At 36.3% G+C, this 23,540-nt stretch overlaps 1 protein-coding gene across 3 annotated transcripts in view; it reads right to left on the bottom strand.

Moving 5' to 3' along the window:
• Window positions 1-15,361: 15,361 nt before the first annotated feature.
• Window positions 15,362-23,540, bottom strand: part of LOC131857168 (protein GID8 homolog) — a 137,863-nt gene continuing 129,684 nt past the window's right edge. For all 3 annotated transcript variants that reach the window (XM_059209346.1, XM_059209347.1, XM_059209345.1), the window contains exons 5-6: window positions 15,976-16,132; window positions 15,362-15,811 (exon numbers count right to left, since the gene is read on the bottom strand). In XM_059209346.1, the coding sequence (XP_059065329.1) occupies window positions 15,699-15,811; window positions 15,976-16,132 (270 nt within the window). In that variant the 3' untranslated portion in view covers window positions 15,362-15,698. The remainder of the gene's footprint in view (window positions 15,812-15,975; window positions 16,133-23,540) is intronic.

Here is a 23,540-nt window from a genome sequence, read left to right as displayed (position 1 = left end):
GAGACCTAGTCACAGTCGATGGTATCAAAAGGTGGTACACAGACAAGTAGTGGGTGCAAAGTATTGGCAAATCATAACAGTAAAGAGGTAGACATATACAGATACATTGATTATTATCAAAGGGCATCTTTATAAAACACTTGACAGTAATATTGATAAAAAACAATGAGCAACATGATGCAACAACATGCAAGAGAAGGGTTTATCCCTGTCAAAATGACAGTGTAGCAGTGGCATCTCCAAATTGACATTCAATAGTAGTCACTTTCAAGGCATATAAAATAAATGACAACGAACCAAAAGAATCACGGTTCAAATGGTATCATCATCAATATTGCGGTTAAAAGATAGAAACATGCATAGAATCAGAAATAACAGAGAACATCGATCTTTCACAGTGATATTTGATGACACTGACGAGCACAAAATATATCATAGCAGTCAAAACCTCAAAATCCAGGAGTACAACCTCGAGTGCAAAAAATCTCAGTCTTAGGACCAATCCATATCACAAAGTTTCAAACACAAGGGAGCAATTTAAACAACAAAGATGTTGCTATAAAGGTACTTAAGGGTTAAGCAATGAGCACATTTATATAGTGGAGGCAAGAATGGACATCTTACCTTGAACAAGATCATAGTCACAAGCTGGAGGACAAAGACATTGTCGTTACAAAGATGGAGTAGTCAATACTACGACAACATTTAGACAAGAGTGAAGAGAGTTTCATTTGGTGACATTGCAAAGGCATAATACAATGATGAGGTTTCTCAAAATATACCATTCCAATGGTAATGAGATTAGGGACAACAGTCATCTCACAACCCTCTATTTCATGATATAATGGTGTTTATAGAAATTAAGACCGTAATCAGTATAGGGGCAGATCCAGCCAAGTCCACGACATCCTTTAGGTCTACTGCAATAGTAAAAATAGTCTCAGATCTACTGCTATGGAACAAAATTATACAAAGTTTTGATGAAAAGGATGGTCACAAGCCAAAGATACCATGTAGAGAGGACAATCAAGTAATAATAAAATGAAATATATCAAATATTCGTGAGTAGTTAAAGTGTTATTTCATGATAGTTCTAGAGTCTATTAAGATGAACAAGAGTATTAAAGAATATCCAATTAGCAATTTTTCAGTTTTGAAGCGAGGGCTATAAAGTCGATTAACAAATGCATAGAGAATGATAACATTATTCTCTTAATTAATTTTTTGGGGGATGGAGGGAAATTTGAATTCTGCGAATGGAGGGAACAGTGCGACTGGCTCTTCTGGTTTTGCTGCCTCTGCAACTCAAGGACAACTTGTCTCTTTGGGATCTACGGTGGATGATGAGGATGGACGAAAGGATGGGGACCCATGGCATTGGGACCCTCCTCTTGTCCTTAAAAATAATGAAGATTCTTCAAAGTTGGGTCCTGAGATCTTGAATGCTGAGTTGGAAAAGACGGCTGAGGTGAAGGTTCTCAAACCCTGGAACAACTTATTTGCAAACAAACCCACTGGTAAATCGTCTTTTCCCTATGTGGAAGATATTTTTGATAGAAAAATAGGCGGATTAGCTATTGCAGTACCAGATGTGGTTATAGACCACAATATTTCTCTAATGGATTTTTCTCTAGTGGGAAAATTTGTTGGACCAAGACCTAATATTGAAGTCGTTAGGTCTTTTGTTAAGAGAAAATGGAGGTTGAAAGGATAGGTTGATGTCTCAGCCCTGTCAAGGGGTTTCTTTGTCTTTTCCTTTTCTTGTGGGGAAGATTTGGAAATGGCTCTGAGTGGAGGACCTTGGATGTTTGGGAAATCTTCTTTATCCTTAATAAAATGGTCTCCAAATATGGAGCTCAATGACTCCTTTTTTGACTCTGCTCTGGTCTAGGTGCAGTTGCTTGGTTTGCTGCTTGAATTCTGGTTGGAGGATGTTTTCTCAAGCATTGCTAACTCCTTCGGGGAGCTTGTGGCTATAGATTCTATGACAAAAACACGAAAGAGGCTAGTGTATGCAAGGATATGTGTTAATATTTCACAGAATATGGACCTTCCTAGCTCTATTGAAATAAATTCCAAGCTAGGGAAGTGGGAACAAGCTATAGAGTTTGAGTCCCTCCCTTTTGTGTATTTCTCTTGTAAGAAAGTTGGACATTGGGCAAAGGCTTGCCCAAGTAATCCCAAGAATGCTCAGAAGCATAAAAATCATGTTAAACAGATCTGGAAAGATAAGATTAACAAAAATGAGGAGGGTAGAGTGGAAGGAGGAAGTGGACTTACAAGTAACCCAAAATATATAACAAAGGATGATAGGAAAGCTAGTCCTTCCAAGGATACTCTTCAGAAGGAAGTTAGAAAGGATGAAGATAATGTATTTGAAGTCAAAACAGTCAATGGATTTGAAGTTTTACAGACTCGGGAGGAAGAGAATGTAAGCATAGAAGAAATTCTTGAAGATGGTAAGATTGGCTACATAAATGAATCACAACATGAGGCTCTAAAAGATACAGAAAAGGAAAGTAATAAAGTGTGTCCAAAGGACTTTGAAGGTCCAAATATTATCTTTGAAAAAAAGACCAAGTTCAGATCGCCTCAGGTTAACCTTAACTCTCTATTTCAGAGTGTTGGAACTGAATCACCCACCTCTTCTCAGAGAATAGGAGAACCTTGGAATAATAAGCAATCTGCATATAAAGATGAAGATGACGAAGAGATAATAGGAGTGGGAAAAAAGAAAAATAAGAAGACAGGGTGTTCTAATGGGGTTAAAACTAGAACCAGGTCTAAGGTGGATATTGGTCTTTCCAAATCCCCGCAGGGACGTAAAACCATGAAGTGGCACAGGGACCAAGAGAGTAAACAAAACATAGCTGATGGAAGGCAACAAACCATTCAGGAATCCTGCTCCTAGGTTTCCAAATGAAGGTAATTTCCTGGAACATACGAGGCCTAAATGCTCTCCATAAACAGGATGTATTAAGGAATTTTATTAGAGATCATAAGCCAGACATCATCTTGGTTCAGGAAACTAAAATGAGTAAGGAAAAAGTTGAAAAATTAAACTTCTTTAAACAGGGGGGTGTTTGTGGTAGTAGTTCGAATGGGGAGTCAGGTGGTGTGGCCATATTTTGGAATAAGAAAACTATTGATGGAGATCTGATTGATGAAGATGGTAATATCATTTCTACGAGAGTTAAATGCATTGTTGAAGGACAAGAGTGGGTGGTTACCAACATTTATGCTCTGAATTCTAAAGCTGGTAGGAGTAAGTTTTGGGACAAAATCCAGCAGAAAAGGTTTTTTTTTTGTCAAGACAGTTGGCTGTTGATGGGAGATTTCAACACCCCTTTGCAAGAGATTGACAAATTTGGAGGAACTCAAGCTCAACTGGATACCGATATTGATCTTATGGACTTCATCAATGCCAATGCCCTGATTGATGTTGATCTCTCTGGAGGTTCCTACACTTGGTCTAACTGAAGGGATGGAGGAGATCTTATTCAAGTAAGGCTTGATAGATCCCTTATCACTCTTGACTGGGTCCTTAAGTATAGATGCTCTTTGTCTATTATTAATAGAATAGGATCAGATCATTATCCCATTTCTTTTGTTGCTGATCCAATTAAGGGCAAACACTATTTTCCATTCCGGTTTGAAAAAATGTGGATTTCACACCCTTCCTTGGAAAATTCCATTACCAAATGGTGGAATATTACTGTGGATGGATCTGCTATGTTCAAAGTTGCTAGAAAATTAAGAAACACTAAAGATAACATTAAGATCTGGAACAAAAAGGTTTTTGGAGATATTTTTGAATCCAAGAGGAAGTTGAAGGAGTAATTAGAACATGTTCAAAACTCAATTTAGAAAGATGGTTATAAGATGTTCCCCAAGGCTAAAGAAGATGAGGTTCTAGCCAAATTACACAACACTATAACAAGAGAAGAAATCTATTGGAGGCAAAGATCCAGGGCTATTTGGTTAGAAGTCAGTGATAGAAACACTAAATTCTTTCATATGACATCTATGAAGCATAAAGATGCTAGCAAAATTTCCAAATTAATTGTTGATGACAAAATTCTTCTCAAAGATGATGACACAGGTGATGAAGCTGTTAGGTTCTTCTCTAACCTCCTGACCGGTAGTAAGGAAATTGGCATTGTTAAGCAACAAGACCTGGTTGATAACATTCCTAAGATTATTGGACCTCATCGGAATAAGATATTATCTGCTATCCCTACAGCTGACGAAATGAAAAAAATTATTTTCTCCTTTCAAGGGGATAAGGCTTCGAGCTCGGATGGCTTCCCTATGTTTTTCTTTCAAGAATATTGGCATATTGTTGAGGAAGACATGGCCAATGCTATCAAAGAATTCTTTGGATCCAGAAGAATTCTTAAAGAAATCAACTCTACTTTTATTGCTCTAATCCCTAAGGTGACTGGAGCTGATTCTATGAGAAAGTTTAGGCCAATTAGTCTTTGTAATTATTTTTACAAGATTATTTCAAAAGTCCCGACTTCTAGACTACTGGCTATTCTCCCCTTTGTTATCTCTGAGGAGCAAAAAAGATTTGTCCCAGACAGGCAGATTTTGGATTCTATTATTCTTGTGCATGAGAATATCCACTCTCTTAATGCTGCAAACAAAGAGAGATTTCTTATAAAGCTGGATCTAGCAAAAGCCTATGATAGAGTGGAATGACAAGTTCTTTTTAGGGTCATGGAGGCCTTTGGATTTGATGAGAAGGTTATTAAAATTACTAGAGAATTGATATCTACACCAAATTTTTCTATTCTTATTAATGGATATCCGTCCAACTTTTTAAAATCTTTTAGGGGTCTTAGGTAAGGAGACCTTATTTCGCCTATTCTTTTCACTATCTTGGCAGAATGTTTGAGCAGACTGATTCAAAAGTTAAAAATGAATAAAACCATCAAAGGGTTGCAACCCTCTTTTGCTAATGTCTTCTGCACACATCAACAATTTGTTGATGATACAATTTTGTTGGGATATTCTCCTGTTAGTGAAGCTGTTGCCTTCAAAGGTGCTCTTAGATTTTATTCCCTTGCTACTGGTCAACAGGTTAATTGGGAGAAATCTGCTATTTACTTCATCAATACCCCATTTTTGAGGCAGTAGAGGATTGCTAACATAATTGGCTGTAAGGTGGAGCTGCTCCCCTCTACTTATTTGGGTCTCCCTCTTGGTTTGGCTCCTCCAAACTCCTTCTGGAATTATTCAATTGATAAAATCAACAAAAAAATGGCAGGTTGGAAAGGATCTATGCTATCTCAAGCTGGTAAGCTTCAGCTTCTCCAAGCTACTCTTCATAATCTGCTTGTTTGCTGAAGCTTTAGAAAGAATTCAGAACATATTTCTTTGGTCTGGTGTAGAAGATATGAAAATTATTGCTTTGGTTGCTTGGGATAAAGTCTATACTGCTAAAAGCAATGGGGGGTTAGGTATTAAAGCTCTCAAACCTTTCAGCAAAGCCTTGTTAGCTAAACAGATTTGGAGGGCATATGGTATTAAGAAAGATAGGAGTAGGGTATGGTTTGATAAATACTTACATAATTAGCCAATTCATTCTCTTCTCTATTATGAAGATATCCCTGCTGGATCTTTTATATGGAATAGTATGATCAAATCTATAAAAGTTGCTAAAGCTGAAGCTGGATGGGTCCTTGGCAAAGGTGATAAAATCAGATTTTGGGAGGATGTCTAGATTAAAGATGAGCCTCTTTTTAAACAGGATTGCAGCCATTTCATTGAAGAATGTAAAAGGAGGTATGGTTCCATGGTCTGTAATTATTGGAAGGAGAATAAATGGGTCAAACTTGATGCAGTTTATGCTGGATTCTCATTGCTCCAACATGATTTGTTGTCCTTTTCTGTCAGTAAAGATTCTGATGATGTGTTCCTATGGAAGAGTAATCCTAGGGGTAATTTTACTGTTGCCTCTGCTTATAAAAAATTGTTACTTAGGCCTGCAACCCAATATGGACTAAAATTTGGAATAGATTCCTCATTCCTAAAGTTAACATGTTTTTTTGGCTTGCAACTCACAACAAGATTCTTACCATTGATAACTTGGCTCGAAGAGGATTCATGATTCCTAATAGGTGTGAATTATGTCAGAAAGAGGTTGAATCTGTGGATCATTTGTTTATTCATTGTTCTTTTACCTGGGAAATCCGGAGTAAAACGTGGATGCAATGAAAATTTGATTGGGTAATGCACAATAGTTTTAAGGAAGTCATTTGGCAATGGATCTTCCCTACCAAGCTTCCTATGATTAAGACCCTTTGGTCCTTTGTCCTTCCTATGACCTGTTGGCATATCTGGAAGGAAAGAAACAATAGAATTTTTAGGGAGGTTAAGTGTTTGTCTCAGGTGGTTTTTGAAAAGATTTGTAGGGCTATTAAAGAAAACATCAACACCATTCACAAAAATAACAAGCAGTGTAGTTATATTAATATGACTGATAATGAGAAAAACATCCCAACTGAATGGAAGTTGATACACAAGGTCTGCAAATTTGATATGAAGAGCAGGAGAGATAATGTTGTGTGGAGGTTCCCTCTTCATGATTGGGTTAAGGTGAACTTTGATGGTGCAGCTAAAGGTAATCTTGGGAAAGCTGGAGGGGGAGGAGTCATCAAAACTCTTATGGCTTTTGTGTTGCTGCAATTGCCTCTCCCTTTGGAGTTCAAAACAACCATGTGGCAGAAGCTCTGACAATGTTAAAATGTCTCCAACTTGCTTAGAGTTTTAATTTTAAAAGAATATGGCTGGAGGGGGACTCTCTCAATATTATTTAGGCTATTAAAGGTATTAGTTCCCCTTCTTGGAACATTCATAATATCATTGATAATGCTAAAAAATGGTTAGATGCCAATGATTGTGTGATTATTACCCATACCTTTAGGAAAGGTAATAGGGTAGCTGATTTGTTAGCCAATGAGGGGGTCATTTCAGCGAAGGATGCTAAGTATATCGGAGAAGTTTCATGTAAGAATGGAGTCCGTGAGCAATTATTATTTGATAGAGTCCATGGTATATGTTAATTTCATTTTACCTTTTTCGGTTCGGATCTGAATGATAGATATTGGAGTGATGCGGAGTGTTAGTTGATTACCTATTTAAGGCATCGTGATAATGAGCACTGGTGTGACTGGCCTAATCATATTAAGTGCTGGTTTATATTGAATGTCTTAAAAGACTATTTGAACAACAAGAAAATCACCTTGTTTTTTGATTCCAGCGTGTTCTTTCTTCAACATTTGGCTATTTTGTGCTCTGTTGAGGGTTTCGACTTGAACAACCTTTATATTATGGGGGGAAATCTTAATCGCAATGAGCCTTCCAGCTGTGATAGCTGGAAAAGTGAAAGGAAAATATGGCGAAGGTTGCACAGATATGGATTCACTAATTACATGGAGAAACTGCACGAGAGCAAGAAGTCTGTTTCACATGGTTTTGCCAAGGGATGGAACAATAATAAAGTTACTCTGTTTGGCCAGACATGGAAGTTGGTTGAAGATTTGGTGGCAGAGGTTGCCGGCTTGCAGAAGGAAGGCATCAAATTCTATAGAGACCCCAAGTTCTCGGTGGAAGCTACCAAGAATTTTCCTAAAGATGAAGAAGAAAGGGCTCGACTTGCTAAGAAGGACAATCTGTCCTACTACCTCCCTAACCAGGTAAAATCTTTCTGGTCGAAAATGTTGAAAGTTTTAATGGAATACCTTATGGTTGATGGAAGGTTTTCGAAAGTTTACACTTACCACTTTGTCATCCTTAACCATTTTTGTCATGGATCGAAGATTTCGTTGCCCTTCTATTTGGCCTCTTCCCTTAATGATAGCCTAGCCGACCATGCCAAGAAACCTAAATCCTACCCTATTGCTCACCAAGGCCTTATTTTGTTAATATATGAGCATCTGAAAGGTAAAGCTAGGGCTAATAGGGATGACCCCTTTGTGGAGGATGCCCACATTTCCGAGGGTTATGATGGCTTTGATTCTGATGAAGATTCTTCTAATCTTCCTTTGCATAAGAAATTGAGGGTTAGTGATGAAGCTAAAGAAGACATAGAAGAAAATGCTGGTTTTGAGCAGGAACAGAGGAAGGAGGTGGAAGAAGAGGCGGAGAATGAGCAGGAGAAGGAGGTTGAGGGCGAGGAAGGGGAAGAGCGAAGAAGAGAGGATGTTGAAGAGCCAGAGGTGAAGGATAGTCCCCATGTCTCGGATAACAAGGAAGATGTTCAACACGACATGGAGGAGGGAAACCCTAGGTCTGTGGACTCGGCCTCAGTTACGAAGAACGTGGATTCCATTCTGAATGCTGCAAGAAATAGTACCCTAGAAATGTTCAATTTTTTAGAAATGGGTGATTGATAACATCTCTAGCATTCAGAATAAACAAAGAGACCTGGATTATAAAATTGAGAATTTGATTAAGGATACCAACATTAAAGGTAAAGAGGATGATGCAGATGATACTAGTGATGCAGAGGACGAAGAAGAAACTCCGGACTGGCCGAAAAAAGACATTATTAAGGGGGATTTGAAGCATCTTGAAGATGTGGTGAGAAGTATCGAAGAAAAGGTGAGGTTGATAATGGTCTGATAAACAATTGGATTCAAAAAACTAAGAATGTTTTGAAGAAATTCATGGAGCATAGTCTGGCGGTGTTGAAGGTGTCTTCTCAAAACATGAATGCATTGGTTGCTTGCCTGGAGAAGAACAAACAGAATAAAGATACAGTGATCATTGATGATGAGCCGGCCTCTAGTTCTGTTCTACACTCCACCAGACGCGGAACCAGGCAAAATACTAGTGAGCTAGAGTTGAAGACCAAAGACAATCAATAGATGCAAAAAAACAAAGAACTAAAAGAGGCAGCTTATGTGATGATGATGTTGGTCAAGGATGCATAAGAGACTATAAATATTTTCATCTAATATATAATCTGGTTTTAGGTTGCCAGCGTCTCGCTAGCCTTGTGCTGTTCTTTTCCTTGGTTGTTGTTCTTTCTGCTGTTCTTTTGCAGCCTTTCTCTCTTTGTTCTGTTCTTTCCAATTTCTCTTTTGCTTATCTTTTCGTTACGTAAGCAGGTTTCGGGTCCCTTAAAACCTGGTTTTCCTTAATAAAAAACAAATGCACAGAGAATAATATTATTGCTGGTAATTCTAATAAAAAAAATGGAGTTCAAATTGACCATGTATTGACAATAGATATGCAGGCAATAATGATAATATCATTGTAATTGGCAACCATGAATGGAGCATTACGAAATAGCTTTTCAATCTTACCTATGGCGACTTGACAAACGAAGAATCATTTTTTGAAAAGCTTCCAAAAACCCTATGAATTTTCAAGTTTGGCAGCCCTGCAAATTCTTCCAGGTCGAACTCCCAAACCCTTCTACACGGTGGCACCCAACATGCACAGTAAAATGTCAAAATGTGCCCTTCAACTCTGCAAATAATCATTTCCAGAATTTTAAACCAAGGAGTCAACTATGGCGGCCAAAAATGGAGTCAAAAATGCCCTTCATTCTTCCAGAAACCCTACGAAGACTCCCTCATTGGTGGCATTCAAGGAAGATAAGAATGAAAATATCATGCCAAGTGAAAGATAGAATGTGGCTTTAGGGTTTCATTTTCCTAATTTATGAATCGATTTGCCAAAAGCATTTTTGCCTTGCTTTTATTGAATTTCTTCTCCTTGATTCCTTATATCCCATGAACATTTTAAAGTGGTCGATGTTTTTCTTTTTTGCATCCTATGAATGTAAGTTTTTATTAAGTGATTTATATCCTATCACTTAATAAATCATGCCATGTAAATGCTTATTAAGTGATAGAATATAAATCACATAATAAGTATAGGAAAAAAAAGTTCTAATAAATAAATTAAGAGAAGTATTTATTAAAGTGAGTTTTAAATATAAATTCACTTTATTATTTTCTCTTATTTTTTATTTATTTATTAAATCTTTTTTTAATAATAAATTAAATAATAAAATTATTTGTTAAAGTGAGGTGATTTATTTATCACTTTAATAAATAACTATTATTTTTATTTTATTAGATATTGACTTAAAATGTAAAAATGATAAAGAAGGTATTTATTAAAGTGGTATTTTATAAATCATTTTATTAAATCTTTTTTCTTTTTGTCATTTATTGAGAAGTCAAAGAGATATTTTTGACATTTATGAGGCTTGCAGATCTTTTTAGGGATACTTTAGAGGTCATAAATGCATAATTAAGAGCTTTTATGGTAAGGGTTGATGAGGCATGACTTTTGGCTCAAGCCCATCCCCTTCTAGACATGTTTAGACCCCTAAAAAAAAGGCTTTTTGAGTCTGCTTGATCTAAAAAATAAGAGGTAGAGTCCTTTTGACTGCCTTTTAAAAAAGCATATATACTGCAAGACTTCATTATTTCAAGGAATCTAACTTGTTCACTATGGTGCAAATTGTAATTTCAGAGTCTTTTTTGCATAAAGTGGGGTTTGTAACTCATTTTTTTAGAGTATGACAACATTGTAACACCTTTGAGCAGTAATAAGCAGTTCATACCTTCCCATATTATTTTGATGTTGTGAGTCCTTAGTGTTAGTACAAGTTTTTGTGACATTCTTTGTCCTTGAAACTATGTTTTCAGGTGGATATCTTATGCAGGAGTATAATTATTTGTAGGCTATAAGCTATGTGAGTGAAATAACAGTCTTAGGTTGTGAGAAGGAGTGTTTTTCTCCTCTTAGGACTGTGATTTTTAGCCTTCTTATAAACTATTAATGCAAAGGTTATGATTTATTGGGTTGTGTAGGAGATTATTATTACTGTTTCTCAAGATATCATTTGGTGTATCACCTGTTATATTGTAGTTTCAATTCATGTTTTCCTCCTTACTCTTTTCTCAGCAAAAAATCATTAATTTTAGGTGATAACCAGTCAGAAAGAACCAACTTTCTTTGAAGGTCCACTTCAGTTTTAGGTTACCCACAACCTTGAAGTGTTCCCATGTTTCAACAGGTTACTGAAGTTCACAACTTTGGTGAGGGTGTAAGCTTTATTGATAACAATTATCAAGGGGCTATTTTCTAGAACCATATTGGGCTCAATTGGAGATTACAATTAAGATTCAATTCAATGGATAGATCTTGAGGCCCACTTCAAATTTATTCATATAGGATTTTGGACTTACAATGATATTTAAGTATCAATGCCCAAATCTTTCGTCATATTTGATTTTAATCCCCAAGTTCATGGAAGTATTGAAAGTGGAAAATTGATAGCCCAATCAAAACTGACAAAATCTTGGAGTGGGATATTGATGGCTTTCTCTTCAAATCTTTACAACAAGCTTCTTCACAGGTGTTCTTTCAAATTCTAATGCTTTGTTGTGGAGATATTAAAGATTTGAAATTTATCCAATCAACCTACAATAATTGGAAATAGCTATTGGAATGGAGAATTTTTCCTTGGTATCTCATTCTTAGGGTTGCCTCTTGGAGAATATACATTTTCCAATACCCTTGTCCCAAACTTCTTGCATTTGATAAGAAAAATATATCAAATATCTCCTTTAATTTTTCTCAAAAGTTAATGTAAATTGGGCTTGGATAACATCACCAAATCATTTCATCAAAACCCTCTATGTGTAGTGTAGCTTTTCTTTTGGATTTTACACAATTTTAACACAAAAAATGGAGCTAATAAAATAATTGTTTCATATTTTAAAAGAGAGAAATGCAACTTTTTTCTTGTGCATCCACTAGTTGCAAGTTGTTTTTGAAATTCAAGGCCAAGAAAACAAGGTATATGATCATGTGGATTTATGTTCCAATTATCTCATGTTTTTAGCCTTTTCTTATACCGCAATCCCTCCTATGTGCTCCATTTTCATATCACATCACAATCCTTTTAATATTTCCATTGAATATGATTAAAATAAAATAAGCGATGCTTTGTTCAATTTTGAGGTAAAATAAGAAAATAAACAATAGATTGTATTTACTAATAATGTCATCACTATGTTGAGAAAAAAGTTTTAAAAACTTCATGTAGCCTATGTAGCATGTATGCTACATTTGTCAATGTAGCTGCTAGTAATTTATAGTTAGTTTCTCTCTTGAAAAATAGTTCTTTTTGTTATAACCAATTTTTATGACATAATCGCAACCAAAAGTAATTTATTTTTGCAAGTAATTTATAGTTAGTTTATACAATTGCAACCAATAGTGATTTGTTGTTGCAAGTAATTTTGCTACAGTTCGAGCATAAACATAGCAAATAGTGTGAAAATTTGTTAAATAGTTATACATAACATTTCTTATATAAGGAATAAGGATAGAGTGTAGTACAAGAGATAATAGCTTAGATGTAATACCATAGAGGAAAATAGGATAAGAGTGTTGGCAGTGGGCCAACGTCCCTCACAGGGATTCATGACATGGTTTAACAACCTCCTATAGTTGTATCGGGCATTGACAGGTTGATCTTTTGGTGCAACGACAACCCTAACTTGTAACAAGTGGTATCAGAGTTTGGTTACAGGTTCGAATCACGCAGACCGTGACGAGTGACGTTGGGAGGGGGATTGTTAGCAATGGGTCAGCGTCTCTCGTGGGGATTCACGACATGGTTTAACAACCTCTTATGGATTCTATAAGTCTAGTGGTTGTATCAGGCATTGACAGTTTGATCTTTTGGTGCAACGACAACCCTAGCTTGTAACAAAGAGTAGTGCATAAAATAAGGCGTACATAATTTTTTTAAAACTTCTCATAATATATGCAACAACTCATGATTTGGGGACTTAGTAACATTTTAATCACCTCATGGATTGAGGAGAGAACTCGTTATCTTGAGTACTAGAGATTATTTTTTGTTTTTTATTTCAATTTTTTTTTCTTATACTTGTATTTTATTCAACTGTATGGAATTGTGATTTGTAGATTAAAAATTATTGGACTAGTTATAATTAATTTGAATTTATATAATTAAGCATATTTAACAATACTTTAGTTTATTCTATAAACGTTTTAATTCGTTTGTTTTAAATATTTCACAATTCTTGGAGCATACAATTTTTATAGTTTGAACATTTATTATAACAATGTCCAATAGAAGAAATTGAAAAAGAAGGCAGCAAAATGGAGACGGATGATTCTGATGGTGATGACAGCTGGAAAGATGAGGAGGTGGGAATTGAGGAAGAAAGTGGTGATAATGAGTCTGACAATGAAAGCCCTATCCACAGTGAATGCCCTGGCAAGGACAACAACCATCCTATGGAGGATGTGGAATACAAGGATAATGAGGAAATAGATGTGAATTTCGAGAGGGAAAGGAACAAAGAACCTGAGAAGGATATGATTAAGGACAATTTAAGCGAGGATAAGGAAAGTGCAGGTAAAGGGTTATTCCTGGATAACCTCAAAAAACTCACTGAGGCGAGACTGGATTATGATAGATGGACTTGTGAACTCTTGAAGAACCTAGAAAAAAAAGGGGAAAAATACGGATGACGATAGGGAGCAGATAAAATGGAAGCAGGATATGGAGAAACTTAAATCGTTGGAAGAAGGGAGAGAGGTGATGAAAAATTTGCTGGGCATTATCTCGAATATCCTGTCAGCTGTCACTAAAAACTAGATATTGCTAAGGTCTTTGATCATACTAGCTCTCCTAAACTGGTGGTGGAACTTGACATGGATGATGAGACTATCCAAATTGGCAACGGTGAAGCTAATCCGGTTGGCGGTGCTGCTAAGAGGACCAAAGCGAGTGTCAAGAAAGCTGTGGCTGCTTCTGCTAAGGATCTCCCAAATCTCAAGGATAACATCAAAAATCTGCATGGGATTAGCAACACCCTGGCTAATGCCCTGAAAAAAATTAATTAGTCTCTCTTCTTGGGTCTGGCTGGTTTTGCTGGCTTTGTGGGGCTTTAGACGGTTTTCTATGGTTTTCTGTTGGCTTTTCGTTGGCCTGTTCCTTTTTGTCTCTTGTTGCTATTTTTGTTAAGCTTCGTTTGTAAAGGGTTTTGGGGCCCCTTCAAAACCTATTTTACCTTAAGCAAAAACAATGTCCAAACTTTCTATAACAATTTTAAATGGGTGATTTTTTTCCTTTTTGCATGTTTAAGCCCTTGGATTGACAATAGGTTGAGTTGAAATTTTATTTCTTAAACATTAAATCTATCTTAATATCTACTTTAGTTGTAGCGTATTGGTAACTATTACAACATGTAAATGATTTGCTAAGAGTTAAATTTGTTTTACGTGCAAGGAGACTAGATACACGTTTCAAAATATTATTTGTATTTCTTTTACGTTTGCATAAATTTATCAACTACTAAATCAAGAACCTTCCATTTACTTCTTGTTTTAATACAAATAATGAACCATCTATACCTTACAATTACAATAAACTACAATGTTACGATGTTTTGATAGAGCAATCGAAGAAATGCTAACACTTCCTATCCCTTGGGTATTCTACCTTTGTAAGTAGGTGTGTTATGTGTCTAGGATATTTCCACCTAAGATTAATGCCCAGTTTAATAGGGTCACCTTCTTAGTAACTCCCTTTCTTGCATGCATCCTTGTCCTTAACTTCCACAAGCTTAGTATCACAAAAAATCCATCATCTTTCTCTTTACATCTCTCATTTTCAACATATATCTATAACCTAATGAAGATTATGTTTGGTTGGAAACATCTTTTGAATTCCAATCCTAAGATTGACCAAGGTCTTCCTCTTGAGAAAACATTGCTAGAGCCTTGGCATAAGGCCTTCTGTTGTTTTAAAATTTGATGACTAAGCAGTCTTGAAACACTTATGGTGTCTATGTAAAACAATGCTCGATGACTTGCACTTATCGATTGTGTTGTGTCATAGATTTGCATACATTTTGTTCTAATTTCAAGAATGCACAATACTTCGTGTACATTTCAAAGTGTAACAAGTTCACCTATTTTTGCAGATTTAAAAATAACAATTAAATACAAGTTCTTTTGACAAACATATAGAACCTCGGAAAGAATACATACTTTAGGCACATGCTTTGATAAAAAAAAATTCTTGTAGTTTAATTGTTGCATCTTCGAGTGAGACAACTTGACTATAGGTTCAAACCATAATTACTTGAGACAGTGGGGTACAGATTTGGTGATGATGATGGATAAACCTTTTCAAATTAGAATGTGAGAATAAAGAAATAAGGCAAAGTTATATTGTATAAAAAAAATATAATCATTAAATATAACATAGTGAGATTTTTGCTAATAAAAAATGTCGCATAACGACATTAAAGCAAGAAAGTTCAAAACATACGTAAGAACATCATGTAATTACCTGAAATGTAATATCAGGAATAGTATTAAGGCATATATTAGGTTGTATTGGTACTTTCATCCTCTACTCTTCCTCTTAAAGAAAGATAATTCATTTATACTGACAGTTACAATGCATTTAGTGTAAAGAAAACCTCGAATACCATACCCACAAATTTCAAAGTGGTACGAGGGAACACTACTATTATGAACAAATGAAACAGACAGAGAAAAATAGAACCTGCAATGTTACATTACTAGCATAAGATATCCTCTGCAGAAGTGGAAGAAACTTCTAATATGATTATCAAGTGCACCATATAGAACCAGAATGAAAGAAATGAGCTCTAAATCCTAAGGCTATAAGTGGGATTTGTAAAGTCTGCAACGCGAGGATACCTAAAAAGAACTACATCTTGAAGCCACTTCAACATTTTTAACAGGTGGGAGAGGATGGGATCTGCACACATTGTCAAAGGACCATGTATCGTTAACATTTAATTTAAGATGTTTCTAAGTTAAATTCTGGTTTCAAATCCATAATTTTGAATTTCAGGTGAAGGTAACATCCACACCAAAAGAATACAAAACAAAAATCTATAGCATGGTTATGAGTAACTTTACCTGGATGATAATTTTGACTTATTAACATGGCAGCATTTGCTTCTTGAGCTAATATATTCCGTAGGGACATATCTAGAAGATGTCTATGAGGACACTGGGTTACATCCTCAAAAGCCAGCAAAGTAAGAGTCCGTTCCAGCTCACCCAAAAATTCAGGCTGTCCAGATCCATTACAGAGATGACATCAATTGAAACATAATATTGATCTGTAATAATACACAGAAGATCAATTTGTGAACATCTTCAATCTTGCTTGCATGTTAATAAGTCTTGACCTAGGATTATGGAAAAATGAAAGAATCATGAACTTCAGACCAGTATCATTTGAAAAAATTATTTGATATTGTGATATTTCAACTCATGCCTTTTTATCGTTTGAAGTTTAAAACTGATAAAAGGAAAGTCCAACATCTCCAAATGCTGCAATTTTTTTAATCTATTTTACAGCATTTAGAATATAACAAGACAACAAAATACAAATTGAATTTGGAACTCTACATTGGAGCTATCAATTTTAACTATATAATTTAAGGCATGGGTGGCAATAGATAAAAGATTATATATGCATTTCAGAATGGTTCAGGGATTTAGAGGTCAATTAGACATTAAGTCTGGCATGGAGTTACAGAGAAAAGAATCGGAAAAAAAACAAGATATGACATCTCTATAGTACACAGAAACTTAACAAACAGTAAACATGATTCTTAAATTGCATAGGAAAGGTTGTACGAAAGACTATGTCATGTTTATAAGTTGTAGAGCAACTATATCAAGCCATGCTATGTCTATAAATTTGCTCTAAGTGACTGAGTTGTTGAGAAAAGTAGGTACATACTACATACTATTGATGTGGAATACATAAATGATGAGATGAGAAGTACAATACTTTATTAAATAGATATCTACTTTTAGGCAATTTTGATTTGCAATCAGCTACATAACATGATTCTTAAATTGCATAGGAAAAGTTGTACGAAAGACTGTCATGTTTATAAGTTGTAGAGCAACTATATCAAGCCATGCTATGTCTATAAATTTGCTCTAAGTGACTGAGTTGTTGAGAAAAGTAGGTACATACTACATACTATTGATGTGGAATACATAAATGATGAGATGAGAAGTACAATACTTTATTAAATAGATATCTACTTTTAGGCAATTTTGATTTGCAATCAGCTACATAACAGTCCATATTTGTCACAACAGGTACTGTCTTCTGTACCACAGCTTGGAATAGGTTCAAGGTCTCGTTGCCAAAGAAGGCATTACATGGAATAAAGGAACTGGACAAGCACAACCATAAAAACACTAGCTAATCGTGTGAGGAGCTGCTGTGCACAGTAGCAAAAACACTGTTGGCACAAATAAATGCTCAGTTTCTGGTAATGTCACCACTGCAGAGACTATAGCCAAAGATATTCTAAACTGTTTTTATAAGAACAAATAATGGCATAGGCATGATCCTGAACTTGCATTCTCCCCTTGTAAATCAATGGCCCTTCAATATTTCCTTGGTTTTACTTAACAATTGCAGAAACTGTTGTTCAATCTATAAACTCTAAAGTCACTTGGACTAAGTACTAACAGAGGAATAGACCCTGCTACAGAACTTGACATGCTATGATCCCAAATTGCCAAGTCCATTTCAGCTGAGACCTGATAATCTGATCCATTATGGCAGGTTCAGACTGCCCACAATCTAAAACGATGAGTTACATTAGTGTATTTGATGGTTGCTTAATTAGAAGCAGATAACATGCCTTCAAAGAGCTTGGAGTTGAATGCATTTCAACATAAGGTGAAAGGTCAAGTACGAAAGCATTACCATATGCTAATATGATGATGCTGTAGGAATAATGTCTAGATTGATTCAAATTATGATGAGAACCTCTGAACCTTGTTTTGTACAATCCACTTGAGGCACTGGCATACTATACACACCAAGTAACCACTGGGGCCAAACAATATAGAAGCCATGGCAATATTTATACCTAGCTCAAAAGAAAGCAGCTATGTCTTGAATTAACTCCTAATTCTGTTAAACCTTCTAAATAAACTTCTTGGTTCTATCATTTTCATCCTAAATGTATGGTTTGACTAATGAGACCAGGACCATGTTTGATTTGCAAGCCTAGGATAGTGGCCAATAAAAGAGTGCAATATTCTATTGTTAGAATGATAGAAAGACCATAAATTGTCATCTTTAGTGTGCAACTGAACATGTTTATATGTGCACAACAATGGACTTAGGTATGGTTGATAAATTCAATCTGGCCACAGATCAACAGGAAGACAATCTGACTAGCTTAGTACTAATCAAAGATGAGAGGAACTTGTGAAAAAAGAGAAATAAAAGTTAGGATCTCTATTAGACGCAATGAACATGGGAATCAATAATGGGAACATTGCTTTGTTGACTTTTTTATGCATAATTGTCTTGCTAGTTGGCATGTGGTGAAATCGAAGTTGAAGGAATTCCAAGGGTATGAAAGAACTGGCAAGGATTTGTACATGGCTTGCTTGGTATTAGGAATCGTGGTAATTCTACAAACTCTACAGGATCAGATTTAGCTTTCAAAATTAGATTGAACTGTAAGCTAAAAGAAATATGACTGTAGTGATGGAGTGTTTGTTAATTCCAAAGTGAACTGTGATTTGAAAGAAATGTGCTTCTAAAACGAGGCATTGGTGTTGCTCACTTACGATACAAAATCATGATTGAGTTGGTATGATAAAAAATGAATTGTCTTGTAGGTAGTACACTGTAATAGTTTGAGACATTTCTAGTTTGAGGGTGTTGTTTTTGATTAAGGTATAAGCAGGTTTTGAAGGGGCCCCGAAACCCTTTACAAAAGATCCTTAAGATATAAAAGCATTAAGCAACAAGAAGGAACAAACAGCTAAAAAGCCAGCAGAGAAACGTTCAAAATCCAGCAAAAAACCCCACAGAACCAGCAACAACCAGCAAAAACAGTTGAGGGTGTTGTTGAAGATTAGCAACAGATATGTATTTGGTCCGCACTACGCCTCTACTAACAATATACAAGAATGAAATGCAAATGGATGATGAAGCCAGCAGATTTGCATGTGGTCCACACTGCTCCTTTATTGACAATATGCAAGAATGGTGGATAGATAGTGACGACTTTTGCATATCCTCATTGCATCGTCATTAAGTGCTAATTTGGATAAGGAAAGACCAGTGAATGGCAAGTGAACAAAGAGGTATAGAAAATCTGCTTCGATAGCATATTTAAATTGGGAAACAAAGAGCATTAGGTGCAAACACACAAATCAATCATTCATCTGCAATACACACATCATAACATTCTATAGCTTTATAAAGCCTTTCTTCCTTCTAACTTCCCAAACCACTAATCCAGATAACACAACTCTTAACTAACTAAAAAATAACGTCTAATAAATTAACATCTGGAAATTGGAGTGGCTAATTGGGATGATGAACTATGAGAAAGGATTGGGAAACCTTTCTCTACTTCTCGGTTTTTGTGCTTTGCCTTGGTTCTGTTGTTTTGGTTGCTGTCTCTCGGTTGTTCTTTGTAAGTGTTGATATTGTTTCCAGGCTTGTCCTAGTGGCCAGCCTGTGGTTTCCGTATCTGTTTTTTTGTCTTTCTATTTATATGGAACTCTACTTAATGTAAGGGTCCAGGCCCTTTCCCTATTTCCTTAATCAAAAACATCAAATTAATTAAGATGTTAATGTTAATTTATTATTTATTGCATAATCCATGTCATACACTACTTAATTTCTAACAAAACATTGTGGATTTTGTAGTTCTCTAGAGTTCTAAAGCATAGGTCACTTCACCTACAGCTTGTAGGGTCCATAATCTCAGTTTGAGCATTTTAGCACTACTACTCTTGAAGGGAGATTGTCTATAAGTATGCAATTGTTACATCCCACTTGTGCCCTAGTTGATTTTGTGCAGTATTTATGCCCTGATACATGTTAACCCTAGTGCGTATTTGATATACTTGTAGATATTTAATGTGCCCTAGTTTCATGGTTTAATTGATGGATATGTTCAAATGATTATGCATATGTGAACGATGATAATTATGCTTTCTATGATGATTGGTTGGACTTTGATTGATTAAATTGATGAATTTGCAGTTAACAATATGATTTAATGTTTGGGGAGATGTATTGGAAAATTGGTTGAGAAAAGGGAGTTTTGTGGTTTGAAACCTTCTTCGGCAAATCAAATATGCTCTCATCAACAGTTTGTTGATGATTCTATAATAATGGGAAAAGCCACTGTGAAGGACGCTAGAAGACTAAAAAAAGCTTTGGATATCTATGGAGAGGCTACTGGTCAGCTTATAAACTGGTCTAAAAGCTTTGTTTATTTTATCAATACCCCAGAGAGAAGGAGGATTAAAATTAGTAACATTCTGGGTGGCCAAATTGGTAGCTTGCCTGCCTCCTATTTGGGGCTCCCTTTAGGTCAAGATCCTCCGGATACCTTTTGGGGAGCCTTGGTGGATAAATTCCATAAAAGGTTGTCTGGATGGAAGGGAGCTCCACTTAGTCAAGTAGGTAAGGTTCAAATGCTAAAAACCACTCTTCAAAGTATCCCTCTCTATGCCATCAGTCTGTTCAGGATTCCTTCTAAGTATGCTGAGGCCATTGAAAAAATACAGAGATCCTTTTTATGGACAGGGGTTGAGGAGAAGAAGAGAATGAACTTAATTGCTTGGGAGAAGGTCTGTAAGCCTATGAATAAAGGCGGTCTGGGCCTTAGAAGAATAAGAGACATAAATGAATACCTTATGGCTAAGCAGATTTGGAGAGGATATAGAAATCAAGGAGAGTGGAAAAAAATATGGGACAACAAATATAAAAGCCAATGTCCAAATCTTCAAAGTTTCCTCAAAGCGAAGATTATCCCAATTGGATCCAATATTTGGAAAAATATCTCTAGGACTAGAGACTTAATTATCAAAGGTACAAAATGGAAGTTGGGGAAAGGGAATCTTATTCAGTTCTGGGAGGATCCTTGGCTTATGGAGATCCCTTTAAATGAAAACCTTGAGTGGAATAGATATCAGAACCAATGTAAGGAAAGATTTGGAACCAAGGTGGAGGATTATTGGAAAGATGGACAGTGGAAAGACTTATCTCAAGTGGATCAGTCTTTGGGTAGTTTGAACAAAGTCACGAACTCAATGGTGAGGATTGAAGAAGAAGACCAGTTAATTTGGAAACTCATTGCTAGTGGTACTTTTACTGTGGCATCTCTTTATCATCAATAGTACAATAACATGGAAAGTCTTTGCTGGGCTGAAGCATGGGTGAAAGGCCTTACCCCCAAGATCAACATTTTCTTTTGGATAGCCCTCCAAGACAAAATTCTAACAACAGAGAATATAAGAAAAAGAGGTATCAGCATACCAAGTTTCTGTACACTCTATAAGCAGAATGAGGAGACAATAAATCACATGCTCTTTCATTGCCCCTTCTCAGCTGATGTTTGGGGAAGTTGTCTGGATCAATTCAATATCAGTTGGAGCTTCCCCAACTCGATTCAAGAGATTTTCAAGTCATGGCATCATCCTTCAAAAAACAGAACTACTACCTTGCTATGGAGAATTGCTTTACTGCACATGTGCTGGGGTATATGGAAAGAGAGAAATGATAGGATTTTCAGAGAAAAGTATACTAAGGCTAACATTGTGTTTGAAAAAATAAGAAGAAGCATAGTGGAAAATATGAATATTATAGGTGGTATTGATAATCCTAACACTAAGGAGGATCAATTTGTCTATAAAAAATGGAGATTAAAAGCTCAAGAGAGTATCCAGAGTAACCCTAGAGAGGGAGTGATATGGACAAGCCCACCTAGGGGATGGATGAAAATCAATTTTGATGGGGCCTCTAAGGGAAACCCGGGGGTTGCAGGATGTGGAGTAGTCCTAAGGGATGAATGGAGAATATGTAAAATCATAAAATGTATTCCTATAGGAAAACAAACCAACCATGTTGCCGAAGCCATGGTGGCTTATCATGGAATTATCCTTCCCAAAGAAGCCAAATGCACTAAAGTTTGGTGTGAAGGGGACTCCTTAAACATTATCAATTGTTTAAATATGAAATTCCCGCCATCATAGTCGATTAGTAATGCTATTAAAGCAACAAGGAAAATCAGCGAAGAGTTTGAAATGTGTGTTTTTACACATGTTTATAGGGAGGCCAACTCTTGTGCTGATTGGGCAGCCAACCTGGCTTGCCAATCGGAAAACATCATCACTAGTTATGGTGAAAAGGAGATTGCAAGTGAAATGAAATCCTTGCTCAATCAGGACCGAAGCTATACAAGGCAACGTGGTACTTTTAATCATTATTTCTAATGACCTTTCCGCCTTTTTTGATGCAGGGCTTGCTTGAAGATAATGAGCTATTAAATAGGTGTCATATCATCATTATTTGGCACGGATTATGGGCGCTCTTACAGAATAACCACAGAAACCAGAGGAAAAGTTATCAAAATGAGAGAAGGCATTGCAAGGAAGGTGCTGGAAAAATGGGAGGAAACAAGAAGAGATTTGAACCTACTTCCTACTCTGAATGGAGAAAGAACGAAGAAGTCTGGAGTATCCTTTAGCAGGGGGGGCTCAATGTTTTCATGGAATGACTGAATGGGAAGGACCCCACAATTACCAGCTACTTCATAAAGAACTGGAAAAATGGAAAAGTTCTGATTGGATCACATATGATGAATGTAGACGAAGAGGTTATCGCTGAGGCCACGGGGATGACTACCGAGGGTATGAAATTTTACAGGGATAGAGGGATATCAGATAAGGCTACAGACAAGTTTCTTGTTATGGATGGTGAGAGAAGAAAGATGATCAAAATTGACAACTCCTACCACTCCCCGAAGAGAATTTGCAAGCCATGGAGGTTTGTCTTATTTGCTTCTATTGAATATATTACCTTAGACGGTAGGTTTACCAGGGCTTATGGGCATCACTTCGTCCTTCTTAACCATTTCCGTCATGGTGAAAGGGTTAGCCTTCCCTATTACCTGGCCTGTTCAATGGATCATACTATAAAGGAGATCCAGAAGGACCCTAAAGGCGATCATGCCCTCCACCAGGGGCTCATGGTCCTGGTTTACAAAATGCTAAAGGGGAAGTGCATTGAAAAGCCTATTAAAGGCAAAAATGCCAGAGATGAGACTACGGAAAGTAAGGATAGTGGTTTCAACTTTGATTTTGAGACCGAGGGAGAGTCGGAAGAAACTAGCAAAAAAGGGAGGATTAGGGCTAAGAAGAGGAGGATTATTGTGGAATCTGAAATGTCGGACTCTGAAACTGATTCCCTTGAGGAAAAACCTATTAAAAAGAGGAAAGGGAAAGCCTCTGGAAAGAAGGCTCAGAAAAAGAACACTAAAAAGGGCAGCAATTTTGATCTCAATTATGTTCTGGTTGAGTCTGAGGAGGAGGATGATGATAATAAGAGGATTGATAGTTAGGACAAAGAAGGGGAGGGTAACCCGATTAAGGATAATATGGAAACCGTGGAGACCGTGAAAACCACT

Source organism: Cryptomeria japonica, chromosome 7 (genome assembly GCF_030272615.1).
Source record: "Cryptomeria japonica chromosome 7, Sugi_1.0, whole genome shotgun sequence".
Classification (NCBI taxonomy): domain Eukaryota; kingdom Viridiplantae; phylum Streptophyta; class Pinopsida; order Cupressales; family Cupressaceae; genus Cryptomeria; species Cryptomeria japonica.
The sequence above is the reverse complement of the archived record's forward strand: the minus strand, read 5'-3'. Positions and strand labels throughout refer to the sequence as shown.